This window comes from Lactuca saligna, chromosome 7, assembly GCF_052625555.1.
Source record: "Lactuca saligna cultivar CGN05327 chromosome 7, ASM5262555v1, whole genome shotgun sequence".
Taxonomy (NCBI): Eukaryota; Viridiplantae; Streptophyta; class Magnoliopsida; order Asterales; family Asteraceae; genus Lactuca; species Lactuca saligna.
In genome coordinates this window covers 62266177-62285632 of record NC_136423.1, presented here as the reverse complement: position 1 = coordinate 62285632, position 19456 = coordinate 62266177, and the positions used below count along the sequence as shown (strand labels likewise).

Genomic DNA, 19456 nt, shown 5'->3' with positions numbered 1-19456 from the left:
AGAGTGTCCATAACAACTAATGGGGAAAAATACTGGAGAGTGCACGTTGTTCCATCATGTCGGGTCCTTGCCTTTAGATCCTAAAGTACCTGAAACAACCAACAAACTGTAAGCTAATGCTTAGTGAGTTTTCCCAAACATACCCAACCATATATCTACATAATGCCATGCAAACATACACATAAGAATGTCATGGACTCCCTCCATGGTCTTATTCCAAAATGCCATGGGCTACCCTCATGGTCTTACACCCATGGGTCATGGGCTCCCCCCGTGGTCTTAACAATTTGCCATGGGCTCCCCCATGGTCTTTAAATAAATAGGTAACACATCAAATAATACATTCACTGCTCATGCAACTATTAAAGACTTCATAATAAGTAATGGGCCAGCCTTGGTGCCTTCGACCGATTAGTATGATAAAGAGACTCACCTCAGTCTGCTAAACACAAAAGCTGCTCGCCTAATAGTTTGATGCTTCATACTGAACAACAGAAAAAATAACCCTAAATTAGGATTATAACTCATCATAAACAAAGAGTCCAAATACCTAAGCCTAATTCCTTTCACGGTGACCCAAAGGTCTCACCCTTACTAATGGGCCTAGGACCAAGGTAAAATTATTAACGGGCTACAGGATCCAATAAGGACCAACCAATACAACTCTGGCCCAACTCGGAATAACAAACTACTATCACTAATGGGACCAGGCTCAATGCTAAATAATGCCCAAAATATTACAAGTCCACACGAATCCTAAACCCATCTGGGGTGTGTATGCCCAATGTACCACTCTAGTACGCTTAGCGTACTATGCCTCTTGCCTGTACGCACAACATACACTAGGTTACGCCCGACATACAAACATAACATGCACCATCGATCATCAAGAACTTAAAACTTAGGATTTCAACGTACATTTTCATATCTGAGCTCATTAAGACATCCTAAAGCATAAAGTTGGCAACTTTATGCCCTTGCATGCTATAAGGGACTCCAAATTTTCGTTCTTCTCATTAAGACTTCATATGAGACCTCAAACTCATGCATGGTTTCAATATAACTTTCAAGATGGCACCTTTATGCATTAAGCATGCTCAAATAGCTTAGATCTAACAATCCTAGCCTATGGAGTTACTTAACTCACAAAAGAGGGTAAAACTAACCAAAAAGGGACTTCATAGAAAACCCTATCTCAAACTAACAAAAGGAATGACAAGGATATGACTTTATACCTCCAGAAGTTCCTCAAGGTGAACTTGATGCAGGATCTAGAAGCTCAATGACACCCAAGACTTGATCACCACCTTGTCCCTCTTGAATGCTCTCTAAAGTAGCCACCAAAACACTCTCTAAGATCAAGAATCACTCTCATAAGAAAATCTAGGGTTAAAGGACGAAATGAGACTATGGAGGCTGATTAGGGTTTGGTCCAAATGGTGAAAGGTTGCTTAAATAGGTCACAAGTCCGAAATTAAGGGTTTTTGGCCATCTGCCACATATGCCCCCACGTACGTGGTTCACATCTGCGACCATTCCTCCTTAGTACGATAAGCGTACTCATAAGTACACCAAACATACGAAAGGGATCAATTTTGCAATGAAATCTCATTTAAAGGGAATAGAGATAAATACCTGGATTAGAGTGTTACATCAATCCACCAATATATTGTATATTCAAGCAATGCCCATCATCTAGAGGATTTTATACTGGATCGATCGAGTGAACCATTCCCATAATTTGGCCATAGGCCTTGCTGCTTTGGCTTATGTCAATGGACTTTCTACTTTTGGGAATTCACGTTTTTTTCTTAAGGTCAAGATCGAGAAACCTCGTCTTATTCTTGTAACATCCTAAAGTCAGAATCAAGAGTTCAGGGGGGTAAAAGTGTAAGTTGGAAGAAAGGAACTCGACGAGTAGGAGCTTCAACTCGTCGAGTCTAAGCGGGTGTCGGGCACATGTTAAGTGACCGGACTCGCCGAGTCAGAGGCTGGACTCGACGAGTCCGTGCTGGAATGAGAAACCCTAATTCATGGGGTTTGCACCCTATATAAGGAACCTTAAGCCCCACCCCAACCTCTTTAGCACCCCCTTTGATGTCCAAAAGCTTTCCCCCATCGTTTTCAAACCCTAATTTTAGAGTGAGAGGGATTTAAGTGTTTTGTGGAGCTTGGAGAAGAAGGATACTTGAAGCAAGAGTTGGTGGGATCATAAAGGAGCGAAGTGGATCTGATTTCCTTTCTTGTTGGCATCAGATTAAAGGTAAAAAGTTGTTGCCTTGGCTTGGTTGTGCTTAGTTTGTTCATGAATGAAGTTTTAGGGCCAAATTGTCATATATGAGTCTCTTTTCAAGCTTTGGGTTAAGATATGTGGTTGCTACTACAGATCTAGACTGGTCTAGACTCATGAATCTGGAAAGTGATAGCTTTGGGTCTTGTTTAAGAGTGTCCTTGCCTTAAACCTTCATTTTAGCTTGTTTAGAGCTTGTTGAACATTGCATGCACGTAAAGTTGGAAACTTTATGTGTGAATCTGGCCCTAGGAGTCCATATCTATGTATTGGAAACATTGGAATGGCCTGAAATCGTTTGGATGAAGATGTCACGTCTGGACTCGGCGAGTCACATGGGTGCACTTAGCGAGTTTTATGATTATGTGCATGGACTCGGCGAGTTGGAAGAACAACTCGGTGAGTTTGTTGAAGATTGCCTTGGACTCGACGAGTCTGTTCTTGGACTCGATGAGTCTGCTCATAAGGTCCTAACCTTTTTGATTGAGCAGTTGATCGGTGAGTCGAGGGACGACTCGGTGAGTTGAGCAGGAAGTGACTTAGAGTTGGTTGAAATCGGCATGTCTTAGGGTGACTCGGTGAGTTGAGTCATGGATTGGGAGTTTCTGAGTATAGGGACTCGATGAGTCAACGGGTTGACTCGGCGAGTAGAGTCAGTCAGGAAGGTTGACTTTGACTGAGGACTTTGACTTTGACCAAGAGTTGGCTAGTTGACTTCCAGGGGTATTGTAATGCCCGTAGATCCGGGCTAGTCAAATTAGAGACGATAAGCATCAAAAAAATTACTTTTTGATGGAAGATTATTTAGAAGGATTAATTTTAACCAAGTTTTAGTATATGTCACATGGTTTCCGTGCATATAAAGATCGCCAAAATCCGAGTTATAACGAAGAAGTTATGACCTGTCGAAGTTTCGCGACAGAATCGGCATGACCCAGCGCGATGTAAATAGTGAGTTTAAGGTGGATAGATATCTATCCTTAGTGATCTAAACGAGAGTTGAATATTTCTTTGATAGTAATCCAACGATAAAAAGACAGACGAAAACGGAGTTCAGAGGAAGGAGTTATGAATTTCGAACGGAGTTTTCCTGTCCCGGCCTACTAAAAATAATATATAAGTAATATACTTATAATATATTAAAAATAAATTCAAAACTAGCCAATGGAGTCTAAACGAGAGTTATAGAGCGTAATCTCACCTTCGCGTCGATATAAAGAACGTCAAAAACGGAGTTCGTATGCGAAAGTTATGAATTTCTGAAGTTTGGGGCGCGAAACCCCAAAACTGTCAGAGACCACGATGTGGCAAGCAGTGCCACGACCTGGCAAACCTTCTGACACCTCCGGGAGTCCCCCAGATGCAAATTAAGATGACACATGCAGTGACGACCAAGCCCACGACATGGAAAAAGGTTCCACGACGTGGTAAGGCCCAGTTTTGCCCTATAAATAGATTTGAAGGCCCAGCCGAGTTTGGTTGCTCATTCTCTCATCTCTCTCTCTCTCATATTACATCGTTTTACGTGCAATTTTAACCCCCCGAAGCCCTGGTATCACCCCGAGACCCGAAGCAAGTCCCGAAGCCCGAAGATCGCGAGAAGAAAAGAGTTTGCGAGCCGAAGCTCTGCCCGCGAGAAACCCGGTGTGTGAAGTGATCCCGATTTCACCGAAGAATATCTACTTGAAGAGCCGTAGTTCTGTCTAATCATCTTATGATCAAGTGAGTGTATAGTCCCTTTCATAAACACAATTTTAATACAAGTATTGTTTTAATGTACTAAGTATATGTGTTATGTGAGTGTATCGATGTTATCTTCTAATCTCATAGATATTATTTATTCTCTATGAAATATGTGTTATGTTTATGTGCCTCATCTTTTATCTGGAATGTGTTTTGAATGAACGTACTATATAGGTTTTAAACTATGTCTAAAAATGTATATTTTTATCTAATAAAATGTTGGGTAGAACATGGGTAGATAGTTGTCTTGTGCTAAAAGGATGAGAGGCCTCGATGTCATTGTAATCCAGTCATCTAGCGGAATTTAGATGATGACCACAGACTTTTCTAGACTGTCCAATGGAACGCTAGCAGGCTCATAACCTGTAGGTGTTAATGAACTTGGGTGTTCATTCGCTGTATTCCATCCCCTTCATGGTTGCCTTATTTGACTTATATTGTTGAGGAACCCCCGAAGCATGTGTTGTCGCCCCGATGAAATATTCTTAGAATAGGTCCCTTGTGTTAGTTGTCTTAGGGATGTAAATTGAGAATAACGGGAATGGGTAATTGGGTTATTATTGGTTGATGAAATTAAATAAATTATTTATTGTGGTTTGAAAACCCTATATGCTCACCAGACTCCCAAGCCTGACCCACTCAGTTTTCTTTGCATTACAGGTAATGCCACAAGAGTATAAGTTGGTGGACTTGACGAGAGGTTTTGGATTATAGATCAGTAGTTATAAATAACTGTTGTAAGGTCTATTTTATATTGTTTATGCTTTTGGTCTGTATCGGAACATGACATCCCGAGGTTTTTATTATTTAATGAAAATACATTCTCTTTGAGAAATGTTTTGATAAATGGTTATCATATTTTGTTTTGGGAAAAAATTCCACAACCGTTTTCTTTAAAAGATTTACTCTGATTTTATAAAACAAAGCATAAACAAATCGGTCTTTTCTGGTCGTGAAATTGGGGATGTCACAGTTGGTATCAGAGCATTAGTTTAAGAGAACTAGGAATTTGTAGGAAATTACTAGACTTAAACTTAGGATGCTAAGCGATGATTGTGAGTTGAGTGTGTCTTTTATATTTTAGGCAGTGCACCTAAATTGACACGAGCACTGGTATGCTTTAGGAAAGATGCCTAAAATACTTTTATGTGCTAAATGCTATATGTTTTCCATATATGATATTTTTGTTTGGATCAATGGTCTGTTGCCGGCCGGATCTGGAAACCTTATGTGTTCAGGATTCTAAGCGTACGAATATGGTATTAGAACTAGCATGTAAACGTTTCGAAGTGAAAATGATGATTTGAATGTCTATCAAAATAGAGATCTAAATTCACCTAATTTAGTGTATAGATCGAAATGGAAAACACACAAAATGGATTGGGAAACGATAACCCGCAGCCTGAGCCAAACGTGATTGGGAGTGCACCAAAGCTATCAGTTGCACCTGAGCTAATCACGATGGCGGGAGTATACGCAATGGTGTGAATGATGTTGGATCATCAGATGGAGGAAACAAGGAGTTTACTTCAACAAAGTAAGGATGAACATACTGTGCCAGTAAGCCAGGAACCTACTCTTGAGACAACTATCAGGGTTGCTATGCCACTCAAAGAAGTGATCAATGGTTGTATCGCCAACAAGGTTGAAGTTGACAAGAAGAGGAAATTTTAGGGGTCTTCAAAGTCTGACAAGAGCAACATGTTCTTGAAGTCTAGAAAAAGAGGAGATGAAGAAAAATGGTGCGGGAAATGCAAAAAGAAAAACTCGAGAAAAAGTGGCGAGGAGGTGACATGTTTTAAGTGTGGAAAGCATGGACATTATGCCAATGAATGTACATTCAATGAAAAGGTATGTTATGGATGTAATGAGGAAGGGCACTTCAAACAGGACTGCCCAAAGAGGGAATAAGCTACAAAGCCAAATATTCCACTGAAATATTTTGAGAGATGCGACGAAGAGGTGACTTGCTACAAGTGTGGAAAGATGGGGCATTATGCCAACAAGTGTGTATCCAAAAAGAGGGTGTGTTATGAATGTCGAGGAGAAGCGCATTTATCTATGGACTGCCAGAAGAAGAATGAGGGAGCAAAACCAAATGCACAGCCACAACCAAAGGCAGAAGCATTTTAAATGATCCTTGACGAAGCAGATGACAAAGCGAGGAATCAAGGATGAAGAATTCGTATCAAGGTATAGCTAGTATCAAGAAGTGTAGCCTATTAGAGGCATACTATAGGCTGAACTTGAACTTTTGTGTAATAGTTTCAAGAATTAATATAAACCCTAGTTTTGTTATCTGATGTGTTGAATGACATCTATCGAAGGTTATCGTAAGAATGGTATCTTGCCTTCAGAATACGTCTGATAAAATAATAGAACGTTAAGAGGAGTATGATACATCTGAAGTACACTTGCGATTGGCAAGATGATGGAACGATTGGTGTAATTCTTGAAGTTATCCCATCGTCTGGAATTTCCATCACCAACCGAGTTGAAGTAGAATTGATGATTGAAGATACGCATGGAAGAAGTCCTAGTAGAGTCTAGGAGAATTTTTATTATTAATTGGACATGTTAGTATGTGTTAAATTGTTTTGTAATTTTTGGACTTGGGGACTGCGAGACAATACTTGCGACGAGTATGAGTAGGTGTGAATAGTAGTAGAGATCTATACTACTGGAAGCACAAGACTCACGCTTGGATCAGGGAAAGTCGCAAGGTTACCAAGAAGCTTGTAATTGAGTTCGTTTTTATTCAAGTATGTCATTACCATTGTTTCAGTAATGACTAGTAAGATGGTTGTTATTCCGACCTTAGTGGTCATATCAAATTGAGTCCAACTATGATGAGAGGTCATTACAACACGACCCATCGATCTGATAAATAAAAGAATTTATCCTGAGAAGAAGAAGGAGTCCACAATAAGGACTTATTTGGAAACTTGAAGGTTACGATTGAAAGTACAACATAGTACGATAAGTAGATGCAAGATTGAGCATCTTCTGTGGTTAAGAAAGCCATAGAGTTAAATACTCTTTCGAGGAAACATAGAAGTTACGGTTATTACCTAGTATGAAGAAATAACGTGTGGAATCATTATGCAAGTCCTATTTCGTTGATGATTCCGGGACGTAATCATCCTAAGGGGGAGATAATTGTAACACCCGTAGATTTGGGCTAGTCAAATTAGAGACGATAAGCATCAAAAAATGACGTTTTGATGGAAGATTATTTAGAAGGATTAATCTTAACCAAGTTTTAGTATATGTCACATGGTTTCCGTGCATATAAAGATCCCTAAAATCCGAGTTATAACGAAGAAGTTATGACCTGTCGAAGTTTCGCGACAGAACCGGCATGACCCAGTGCGATGTAAATAGTGAGTTTAAGGTAGATAGATATCTATCCTTAGTGATATAAACTAGAGTCAAATATTTATTTGATAGTAACCCAACGATAAAAAGACAGACGAAAACGGAGTTTAGATGAAGCAGTTATGAATTTCGAACAGAGTTTTCCTGTCCCGGCCTACTAAAGATAATATATAAGTAATATACTTATAATGTAATAAAAATAAAATCAAAATTAATCAATGGAGTCTAAACGAGAGTTGTAGAGCATAATCTCACCTTTGCGTCGATATAAAGAACGTCGAAAACGGAGTTCGTATGCGAAAGTTATGAATTTCTGAAGTTCAGGGCGCGAAACCCCAAAACTGTCAGAGACCACGACGTGGCAAGCAGTGCCACGACGTGGCAAACCTTCTGACACCTCCGAGAGTCCCCTAGATGCAACTTGAGATGACGCATGTAGTGACGACCAAGCCCACGACGTGGAAAAAGGTTCCACGATGTGGCAAGGCCCAGTTTTGCCCTATAATAAGATTTGAAGGGCCAGCCGAGTTTGGTTGCTCATTCTCTCATCTCTCTCTCATATTACATCGTTTTACGTGCAATTTTAACCCCCCGAAGCCCTGGTATCACCCCGAGACCCGAAGCGAGTCCCGAAGCCCGAAGATCGCGAGAAGAAAAGAGTTTGCGAGCCGAAGCTCTGCCCGCGAGAAACCCGGTATGTGAAGTGATCCCGATTTCACCGAAGAATATCTACTTGAAGAGCCGTAGTTCTGTCTGATCATCTTCTGATCAAGTGAGTGTATAGTCCCTTTCATAAACACGATTTTAATACAAGTATTGTTTGAATGTACTAAGTGTATGTGTTATGTGAGTGTATCGATGTTATCTTCTAATCTCATAGATATGATTTATTCTCTATGAAATATGTGTTATGTTTATGTGCCTCATCTTTTATCTGGAATGTGTTTTGAATGAACGTACTATACAGGTTTTAAACTATGTCTAAAAATGTATATTTTTATCTAATAAAATGTTGGGTAGAACATGGGTAGATAGTTGTCTTGTGCTAAAAGGATGAGAGGCCTCGATGTCATTGTAATCCAGTCATCTAGCGGAATTTAGATGATGACCACAGACTTTTCTAGACTGTCCAATGGAACGCTAGCAGGCTCATAACCTGTAGGTGTTAATGAACTTGGGTGTTCATTCGCTGTATTCCATCCCCCTCATGGTTGCCTTATTTGGCTTATATTGTTGAGGAACCCCCGAAGCATGTGTTGTCGCCCCGATGAAATATTCTTAGACTAGGTCCCTTGTGTTAGTTGTCTTAGGGATGTAAATTGAGAATAACGGGAATGGGTAATTGGGTTATTATTGGTTGATGAAATTAAATAAATTATTTATTGTGGTTTGAAAACCCTATATGCTCACCAGGCTCCCAAGCTTGACCCACTCAGTTTTCTTTGCATTACAGGTAATGCCACAAGAGTATAAGTTGGTGGTCTTGACGCGAGGTTTTGGATTATAGATCAGTAGTTATAAATAACTGTTGTAAGGTCTATTTTATATTGTTTATGCTTTTGGTCTGTATCGGAACATGACATCCCGAGGTTTTTATTATTTAATGAAAATACATTCTCTTTGAGAAATGTTTTGATAAATGGTTATCATATTTTTTTTGGGAACAAATTCCGCAACCGTTTTCTTTAAAAGATTTACTCTGATTTTATAAAAAAAGCATAAACAAATCAGTTTTTTCTGGCCGTGAAATTGGGGATGTCACAGCTATTTTGGTAATTATTGGTATTTATTGAGTTCAGTATTTTGGTATTATCAGTGGTGGATTTCGTGTTGGAGGTTGGAGTAGCGTGATCTTATCTTTTTAGTCAGCAGTTGCGAGGTGAGTTATCCTCACTATATCAATAGGGTCTAATGCACCAAGGTCGGCCCTTTATTGGATGGAAGTCCGGGTAGTTGTTTTTTTATGTTATTGCTTTGTTACGTTTGTATCCTTGTAGTTAGGATGGTGTATGTTAGAGACCTGGTAGGGTCGATATCCTGGTTTATAGTATGATGCTATGCTAGGGACCGGTTAGGTCGGAATCCTGGTAGGGCTGTGCTATGTTATGTGATCTACTAGATCGGTTTGATTGGATGTGAATTGTTATATGATTGTATGTTTATGTGCACATGGTTGTTGGACTGGGGTTGGGTTAAGGCGGGTCCTACTGTGTGCTGTAGGCCAACATACCCAGGGCGGACCGGTTATCCCGAAGGCCCAACGAGCGGTCCGGATAGGCTGTAGGCCCCAAAAGGGCGGACCAGATGTGCTGAGGCTCGGGGAGTGGACCAGGCCAACTGAAGGCCCGATGTGGGCGGACCAGTCACACTGTAGACTCAGAGAGTGGACCAGGTGGATTGAAGGCCCGATGCGGGCAGACCAATCACACTGTAGACTCTATGTATATGGCTATACTCGGAGGGTGGACCAGGTGGACTGAAGGCACAGTACGGCGGACCAGTCACACAGTAGACCCGAAGTGCATTGTTGTTCTGTGTTCTGTTATGAAATGACATGTTATGTGTATGGTATATGTGGTTGGTATTTTGGGGGTATCTCACTAAGCTTTCGGGCTTACAGTTGTGGTTTAAATGTTTAAATGTTTCAGGTACTTCAGGAGACCGTGGCAGGGCAAAGGCGTGATCGTACCGCTCCTCATGTTTATGTTGTATGATATGGTTCTGGGAAGACTCTGATAATAATTGTATTGAAAACCTTTTTGTAATAACTTAACGAAACTGGGTTGTTTTTGAAAAGTTTAAATTGGTTGGAATTTTTAGAGTGTTACAAGTCGGTATCAGAGCCTTGGTTTGAGTGAATTGGAGGAACATTCGTGTGAATCCATTCTCAAATCAAGGAGAGTTTTCAAAATAGAATTTAAAATGGTTTTCAAAATGAGTAAAGGAGGACACAGAGGTATGATCAGCCGGAGCCAGTAAGTAACCCCAAAATACCATACAAGTTATTTGTTTATGAGATATGATAGAACAGCATGCTAGTACTAGGCTATGGATCTTCAGGAATTGCATGATAGAGTTGCCTGATTTATGATGCCTGCTAGCCTAGGGTTTCTTTCTGTATGAGATTTACAGTGTTCCTCTGGGAGTGTGGGTTGAGTGCTTGTTATGCCTGTTCATCACTAGGGTGTTATGGTGATATTTGATATAAATATGGGTAGGCGTGGAAGGTAGTATGGGCCCGTACTACTGAAAGCATAGGACCCATATGCATATCAAGGAAGTCACAACCCCTAGGGCTGGGTTGAGAGTCGGTTCTCGGGTTAGTGAGAAGCGTCTGATGTTTTGTAGTATTTTTAGTATGGTGGTTACGAGGCATGCTGGGAGCGGATCTGGATCAGGATCGGGAGCAGGAGAGGGCGATCAGGGTGGATCAACACCACATGAGGTTATCGGTCAGATGAGCACAGACGAGTTGGATGCTAGGATTCGTGAGATCCTGCATGATGATGGTGCAGTTTTAGTTTTGCAAAAACCAAAATACTCGGTGTGGTGTGGTTTCTAGTCTCGCAAAAACCGCAGAAAACACCGCACCGCATATATATATATATATATATATATATATATATATATATATATATATATATATATATATATATATATATATTAAGTGTTGATATTTGTAAGAACCAAGAACTTATGCCAATTAAAATTTCTATAAATATAAATATCTATCTTATCTATTAGATGATTATTCTATATTTTTAAACATACAGTCAGTGATATTTACAATAACAAATAATGTTTATGTCATTTTTTAACATTTAAATGTGAAAAATACTAATGATGATAGTATCATTTTTATGAATACATTAATATTATTGCATGTACATGTGAAACAAATATTATATTAAATTCGTATTATGTTCAACCATTAGAAACATGTTGGATGAATGGTTATGTAATTTGATTTCAAACCAAGAGGTGGTGATATCGGTTCATCTCCAAAAAATGATTAGCACTCATCATCCGAATCAAAGTAACTCGCCGAGTTACTTGAGTTTTAGTAAAAAAAACAAAATGAAAAAAAAAAAAAAACTAACAAAAAACCACAAAAAAAAAAAAAAAAAAAAAAAACCGAACCGCAAAAAACCGCAATAAAAACCACAAAAACGGAACCACATAAAAACTGAACGGTGCGGTTTCTAAATTTCAAAAAACCGAAGTTGCGGTTTTCGATTTGGTTTTGACCAAAAACCGCACCAAACCGCACCATGTTCACCCCTAGTCCTAATAGAGATCAATGTTTGAATCGTCGCAGCAACTCAAAATGAACAATAGTTTGGTTTTCAATATCTTCAAAACACCCCTACAACTGAAATTGAAATGGCTTTATATATCCTTACAAAAATATTCAAAAGGTCACTCTAATAACTATGTCAATTAATGGCTTTATTTATAACTAGTCATAAAGACTTTATTAGAAAAAAACATTTCCAACGATAAAAAGCGACTCTTGAAAGCCTTTACCCAAATCCTTTCATTTACTATCCAAAGAAAGTCTTTACCCAAATCCTTTCGTTTACTATTGTGGTCGAGAAGATCCTATCCCCTAGGCAAGGGGGTAACCTTTGCGTTGTACTAACACCATGTTCTTGAGTTTTTTTTTTTTTTTAATTCAATAAAGAAAATGGAAGGAAAATATTGGTAGAAAGAAAGGGAGGCGAAGAAAAAAAAAAGTTATTCTGTGTTCCCGTCTTCCCGAGTTTGAAAGAAATAAAATGAAAATTTTAAGATTTTGTGTTCCCGAGTTATAGGAAAAAGAAAATAAAACTTAAAAGATTTTATTTCCCATCATTTTCTTTCCAAATACGCCCAATTTGGGAGGAAAATATGGTTCCAAAAATCTTTTCCTTCCCCTCATTTTTTTTTCCATTAATGAAACTCGGAAATACAATTTTCCTTTAACATCTTGAAAATGTATCTCTCCTTAAATGGAGAACTTGGGAACAAAGGGTGGCCAATTTTCTCTGACACTAATAAATGGTCTAAATGAATGTATATTGCATATAGAACATACACACTACATTTTCTCTGTATTTTCCAAATAACTTACTAATTGATATATATCCACAAAATTCCTACATATAACCTTAACGAACTCCCAAAATGATAACTCTATGGTGTAACTAACATAAAATATATCAAACTGTTTACGTTGCTTGCTCTTTGACATCTTCTCCTTCTTGGTAGATTTCGAGCAAATAAAGAAAAAGATATGCCATTTCATTTATTTATTTATTTGGAAGTCAAATTTGTTGTATGCTACCTCGTCCTTTCCGAACTTGCCCCCCACGAAAGTAATTTTCATTCTTTGAAATAATCAGTCAATAGGTTTCATATATTAAAATCATTTTTATTTACCTAAAATTATGTTATTTATGAAATTAACATATTTTTTTTTTATTAAATCTCCATGCATATTCTCTACACATTGGGTACTCCGCATATTCTAATTACTTAACCTAGTTAATTTACAACGTGCTTGAATCCGCGTCTTTTGTAGTAGAAGCTGCCATACATCACCAGCTGGTTTTCCTTTCTTCCACGCTCCCTTCATTCTTTCAATTTCGACGTATCTACTTATATATAAATTCTCCGGTACTCAACTCAACATGATCGATTTCTTTATATTTCAGCTACCCCATTTCGTTTTCACCCATCTATATATAATCAAAACTAATTAATTATCTCTGTAAACCGCTCAGAAAACATGGAAGAAGACAACAGCAGATGGAGGTTGTTAAGCAGGCTGAGAACAGTCGTCAAGAAGGTCACTTTTCTTATGAACTCAAATGTAAACCGGTGGCGCGCTGTCTCCTCTTTCATAGGTCGTTCAGGCAGTCGCAGGCGGCTGAGCTTTGGGGAACGACTAGGGTTGACAGCAATAGTGTCATCCTCCGATGATGAAGAACAAGAAAATGATAATCATCGTGATTCTGGTTCTTGTTCTCATGGAAAGGTGTTGGAGAAGACGAGAAGCTTTCATATACAAAGAACCATGAGCTTTCCTGAAGAAGATGATGTGGATAAGAGAGCTGAGATGTTTATTGAGAACTTTTATCGACAATTAAGATACGAACGGCAAGTTTCTTTGCAACTTAGGTACAGAAGGGATACTAGTTTTGGATCCTCTGATTCAAATTCGCCATGAATATGATCTTACAGTATGATGATTTCATGTTAGATGATGATGATGACGACGAAAATCGAAGAATATAAGTGTTTGAAATAACTTCTTGTACAAGGGATTATTTTAAGATTTGAGACTTTACAAGATAATTTAAAGGATTTAAAAATTGAATTCTTTTTACGGTGATGCACGATGAACTACGATATGCGATTGATTAAAAGACCGTAAAAGAGTACCATCCTTTACTAGGATGTTCAATTTGTCTCGAGAAAATGATCTGGACGTACTCAATATGATTGATGAATAGTGTTTTGGAGTTCAGATCATGTTGTGTTACTTATGGAATTTTTGGTTTATTTTATTTTGAGTAAGCTACAAGTTTGGTTTATATAGTTGGTGATTTGCTTCTGTTTAGACTTTGGATAAATAAGTTTGGTCATATTTTAATTTTGATCATTATTTCTAAGTTTTGTTTTTGCTTTTGTTTTCCGCAACTCAAGTTATTTGTTTGTATAAACTTTTTATTTTATTATAATTTATCTATGTTATTATATTTTTTAAGTTAAAAGAACGGTAACGGTACTAGACGTCCCCTAGGCTATATACAACGTATAATAGCTATACAAAGGCAGGATGCTCGAACCGGACCTAAACTCGAAAAAGTTCATTGACGTCAAACAATTTATAACCATTAACCATAAGATGTTTAGGATGTACACATACTATGTAGGATCCTTTGATGTTGGAGACTTTAATCACGATTGATTGCTACTATCGATATCCATACAAACAAATACATAATTTTGCTAGACACCAACAAATGAAAGTTGTTCTTGGGTGTTCTTCCTTTGCTCTTATTCGTTCATCACAATGAGAGGGAGGCCAAGGGGTGCTTTTTTTTTTTGTTGGGAGAATTAGTGTTTCAGTTATGGTTAAGTCATTCAATGACTTAACCATGTATTCAATTTGTATCTCTTGATATACCTAGTCTTGTGCATAATATGATACAAATGATTGATTAATTTTCCAAACAAATAGAATATAAATCATTTCTTCTAGTTCAAATCTATATGTTAGGTCCTTTTGAGTCTAGCTCAAAAATAAGTGTCATGTGACAATATCAAGGATTCTCCAAAGGAATCGTGTATCTTGATATCTTTCAAGATATTGTTAATTCATGCAAAAGAATTCAAAACTTTTAACATTCATTTTTATCTTGTCATTCCTAAGTCTTTCATTTTAGAAATAATTTCCAAGTTAAGGTGAAACGACATTACATAGTTTGAATGTTATTTCAAATGATTAAGTATGTTTCATTCACATAATATTAGGAATATCACTATGCTCCTACTAGTTTTTAGCAAACACACATGTTCTTTTCATTTTGATATAAAAGCTACCTTGTATCTTCATATTAAAATGACTATTTCAAACTTGAGTTGCTTGTTTTATATCCGCAAGTGGATCTTAAGCATTACACATTTTGTGATGATAACAAAGATTAAGAAAACCTCCAGGCTAAGCTATATAGATGTATTCTAGTATATGTCTATTAAGAAAAACAAGTTTTCTTGAAATCTATTTGTTGTATCTCATACTAAGAATATGAAGTTATAGTAAATAATATCCTCGTTAATCTAATCAAAGTTACTTGTGAAAAGATTTGATCATAGTTAATGTCATGAGTATGATGAGAACCATATTCAATGATATGGGTATGAAAAAAAATCTTTTATAACAAGTCTTGCATAATGTGTATCGATATCTATGCATGTATTCTTTCTAAAAGCATATCTTACTCCTTCTAGCCTTGTTATACAGAGGAAGATTAATCAAGCCCATACTTGATTATTACACATGGATTACATCTCAGTTTTCATTACTCTAAGTCATTTATCAAATTTAAGATTTGATATAGCATCTTGGTAGTTGATGGATTTGCTAAAAACTATCAAGATGCACTCACCAATGAGAGATTTCATATTTCTCAAGTCAAATATGATTTCTACCATTAATGCGAACCGTTTGTGTTTGTGAATAACTATTATTCAAGTACAACTGGTTCTTGAGCTACTTCAATTTCCATGTGCCTCCCACTTGCTTTGTCATTAGAAGCTTGCTTTCTGGATATTCAACATTTAGAGGAATAAGAGAACTTATTCTTTGTGGGTTTCTATATACCAATCTAGATGCCCTTTTAGAATATTCTACATATATGTATTTTGTTGGTGTTTGTATTCAAGATACAATTAATAGTGATTAATGTATAATCCCAAGAGCATAAAAGGAGATCATTTCTACTAGGTAGAAAGTAAACTTTATCTGGTAAGGTCTAATTCATCCTTTATTACCACTTAAAGCTTTAGATGGTGTAACTGGATTGTATCTCAAATTTATATTTAAAAGCTACAACTAAGATTTCACAATTATGCCTTACCATGTAAAATATAATTACATTTATTATAGTTGTTAAAAAAAGTTGATTTGTATCTTGCATTAAATCTTAGACATTCACTAGAAAGGAATTCATACATTATATTGTATAGTTTCCTTAATAATTTTTTCTTCTACATTATTAATAAAAATATGATTAGGAATCCTTTATATATAAATAAGATTCACATATGTCAAATAAACTATATTATTTTCTTTCAAATATCCTCTTCTTGAAGTTTAAATCTGTGTATTTCATTTATATAATAAAGAGAACAATGTTATAGATAAGTTTGATTTAAAACAAGTTTAAATCAAAAGTGTTTGAGTATAAAACTTAATTTTATTTTTTGTAAAATATTGATATTTACTGTATAATTTTATTAAGAGATCTAATCTCATAAATATAAGTTAATCATTTCATAATATGAATATTATCGTTATGAAAAACGATCAAGTAAATAATCAAATATTTAATTAAAATAATTGAGACATATATTTGGACACGCTAAATTTAAAACTTACATTGTTTTATATTACAAGTAATTTATGTCCTAAACATAAATAAGAAACTATACTCCGAGAGTGAAGTTTCAACTTACTTGTGCTCAGCTAGTTACTGTTTTGTACATATCTGCAAGCAAGTTACAAATATTAGATTAACATTAAGTACCAAGTACTTGAGTGTTATATGAAAAGTATGAGTTCTATCTAGTAAATACCTGAACTACTAGTCTCTTCCAGACTTCCTTTTCAGATAAGAGAAGAAGTTCCTCTTCTAGTGTCTAGTTTCTCCACAAAAAAAAAGAAAAAAAATCCATCTATGTGGGCCTTATTGTATTTCTTAGGCTTAAAGGTGTTCAGTCCATAAAATATTGGCCTTTTAGATCACACAAAGTGACTTTTTTCACTCTTGCATTATTCCATTGTTTGAACCAGTTTAAAACTTATATCATTGTATTTATTGGAATATTGTTTAACCTATATATATATATATATATATATATATATATATATATATATATATATATATATATATATATATATATATATATATATACACGTTGTGCGAATATTGTGTGCCTTGAGCGTACTAGGGCGAACCGTAGTACGTTGGACGTACACCGCATATGCACGACATATGTAGAGAAACTCCAAACCCTAATTTTGAGGGTTTGGTCCATAATAGCCTCATTTATCATTCCCTCAGCAACCTCCAACTGAGAATTTGACCCTCTAGGAAACCCTAAGTGAGAAGAGTACTTTTGAGCTCATCTTGTGTGCTTTATTAGTGTTATTGAAGAAGAAGAAGTTGGTGCAAGGACCTTGAAGCTTGGAAGCAACTTAGATATGGGATTCTTCACTTGTTAGTTAACTCCAAAAGGTAAAAATCTCATTGCTTGATCACTCTATCTTGTAGATATAGTAATTTCTTCATTTAGGGAACTTTTGGTCCCAAATATGGTGATTCTTGAGTATAGCACGCTCTTGACCAAATAAGTCTTCCTTTCAGACCTTATGAGGGGTATTAAATCATAAAAATGTGGTCTTGGTGATTAGTTTCCCCCATGCATGCTATAGAAGGTGTTAAGGCATTCAAATGTTGAGATTTTGTGTATTAAGCACTTAATGGACATGAAAATTCATAAAGTTGGAAACTTTATGACTCTTGGTGGTATTTTAGCCTTGGATCTGCAATTGAACGTGTTAAGTCGAAGAAATAAGCTCTTAACAGTTTAACAAGGGAGCTGTTGTGTATGATGGGCGTACCGAAGGGTACACTGCATGTACATAGATATGGCTCGATGCCTTAGACAGCTTGTACACCCCGCGTACCACTGGAGTTCGCCCTGTGTATGAAGCCTAAGTTGACTTTGCTGAGTTGACTCAACTGGGTTGACTTGCCTATTTTGACTCAGTTGACTTGTTGATTTTGACCAATTTTGACCAAGGGTATTTTTGGGGAAATGTTAATTTAGAATGGGAAATGTTTTGACATTTAGGATTGGGGTTGAGCCAGTTGTCGAAGCTAGGGGCTATTCAGACTACATTCAAATTGTGTGGTGAGTTTTCATCACTGTACTTACGGGTCGAAGGCACCAAGGACAGCCCATTGGATTGATATCCTGGTTTTACTATATGTTTTTATGTAGTAGTGATGAGTTAGATCTATATCCCAATTTATAGGATGTTGCTATGCTGTACTGATCTGTTAGATCTGTATCCTGGTATATAGGATGTTGCTATGCTATAGTGATATGTTAGATCTGTATGACTACCTGTATATGCTAGCTATTTATTATTATGGTATCTGTTGATATGTGATGCTATACCGGGTTGAGGTAGTCTTGATTTGTGCTGAAGGCCAAGATATCCAGGGCGGTCTAGATAAAATGAAGGCTTGCGAGGCGGTCCAGTAAGTCCAAAGGCCCTTAGAGTGGTCCATATAGGTTGTAGGCTCGGTGCGGCGGTCCAATCATACTGAAGGCTCTATATATGTGCTATTGTTGGTTTTGTTATGTGGTGGTACTTTGGGGAACTCACTAAGATTCGTGCTTATAGTTGTTTGTTATGGTTTTAGGTACTTCAGATTATCGGGAAAAGCAAACGCGTGATACTTTGGATTTTATGTTATTGGATTTTAGGATACTCTGATTTATGAACTATACTTTTGAAACAACGTTCTTTTGTGAACAATTATTGACTTGGGGTTGTTTTGGAAAAATGAAATTTTTATTGATTTTTGGGACGTTACAAGTTGATTTCAGAGCTCTGGTTTGAGTGAATTGGAGGAAAATTCGTGTGAATCCAGACTCAAACTAAGGATCTGTGAAAATTTTCAAATTATTTTCAAGTTAATTTCAAATCAATTTCAAATTAAATTCAAATTATTTTCAAAAGTAACAAGGGAAGGATGAGATGTGTACGATCAACCTGAGCCAGAGAGTATGCCCTAAGTTACCATATTGTTACTTGTTCATGATAATTATGGTACAACTGCATGCGAGTGATAGGCTAGGGATCTTCAAGAATTACATTATGTATGAGGCCTGATAGCCTAGGAGGGCCTATTATATACTAGGTAAAATTGAATAATAGTGGTACATAAAAAGATTCTATAGCCCGAGAATGTTTGATTTAGCTTTACTTCCTGTTCTTGTCTGATTAAGGGCTTAGAGTAAAGTCAAGTATTTAACTGTTTATGGGATACATCGTTATGTTGATTAGCATGCACAAGTGGCTGCAGGGTTGGTGGAAGTTTCATGAGTGGGTGCAGTTCAAAGCAGGATTGTCACACCGCCGAACCAGACGGCGGAAACTGATGGGTTTTGAGCATTCTAACACTTCCTAAGTGTACATGCAACCCTAATAACCTTGGATCTATGTTTGTCTAATTATCATGCAAAGTTGAATTCCAAGGT

At 36.9% G+C, this 19456-nt stretch overlaps 1 protein-coding gene across 1 annotated transcript; it reads left to right on the top strand.

The window, feature by feature from the left end:
• The first annotated feature begins 13181 nt into the window (after positions 1 to 13181).
• On the top strand, positions 13182 to 13622 carry LOC145007015 (uncharacterized). The gene has a single exon (XM_078966020.1). It carries the CDS (start codon positions 13182 to 13184, stop codon positions 13620 to 13622), a length of 441 nt encoding a protein of 146 aa, XP_078822146.1.
• Positions 13623 to 19456: the final 5834 nt, after the last annotated feature.

Bases quoted from the DNA above. Each gene is read 5' to 3' on its own strand.
- LOC145007015 (XM_078966020.1), top strand. From the start codon at position 13,182: ATGGAAGAAGACAACAGCAGATGGAGGTTGTTAAGCAGGCTGAGAACA.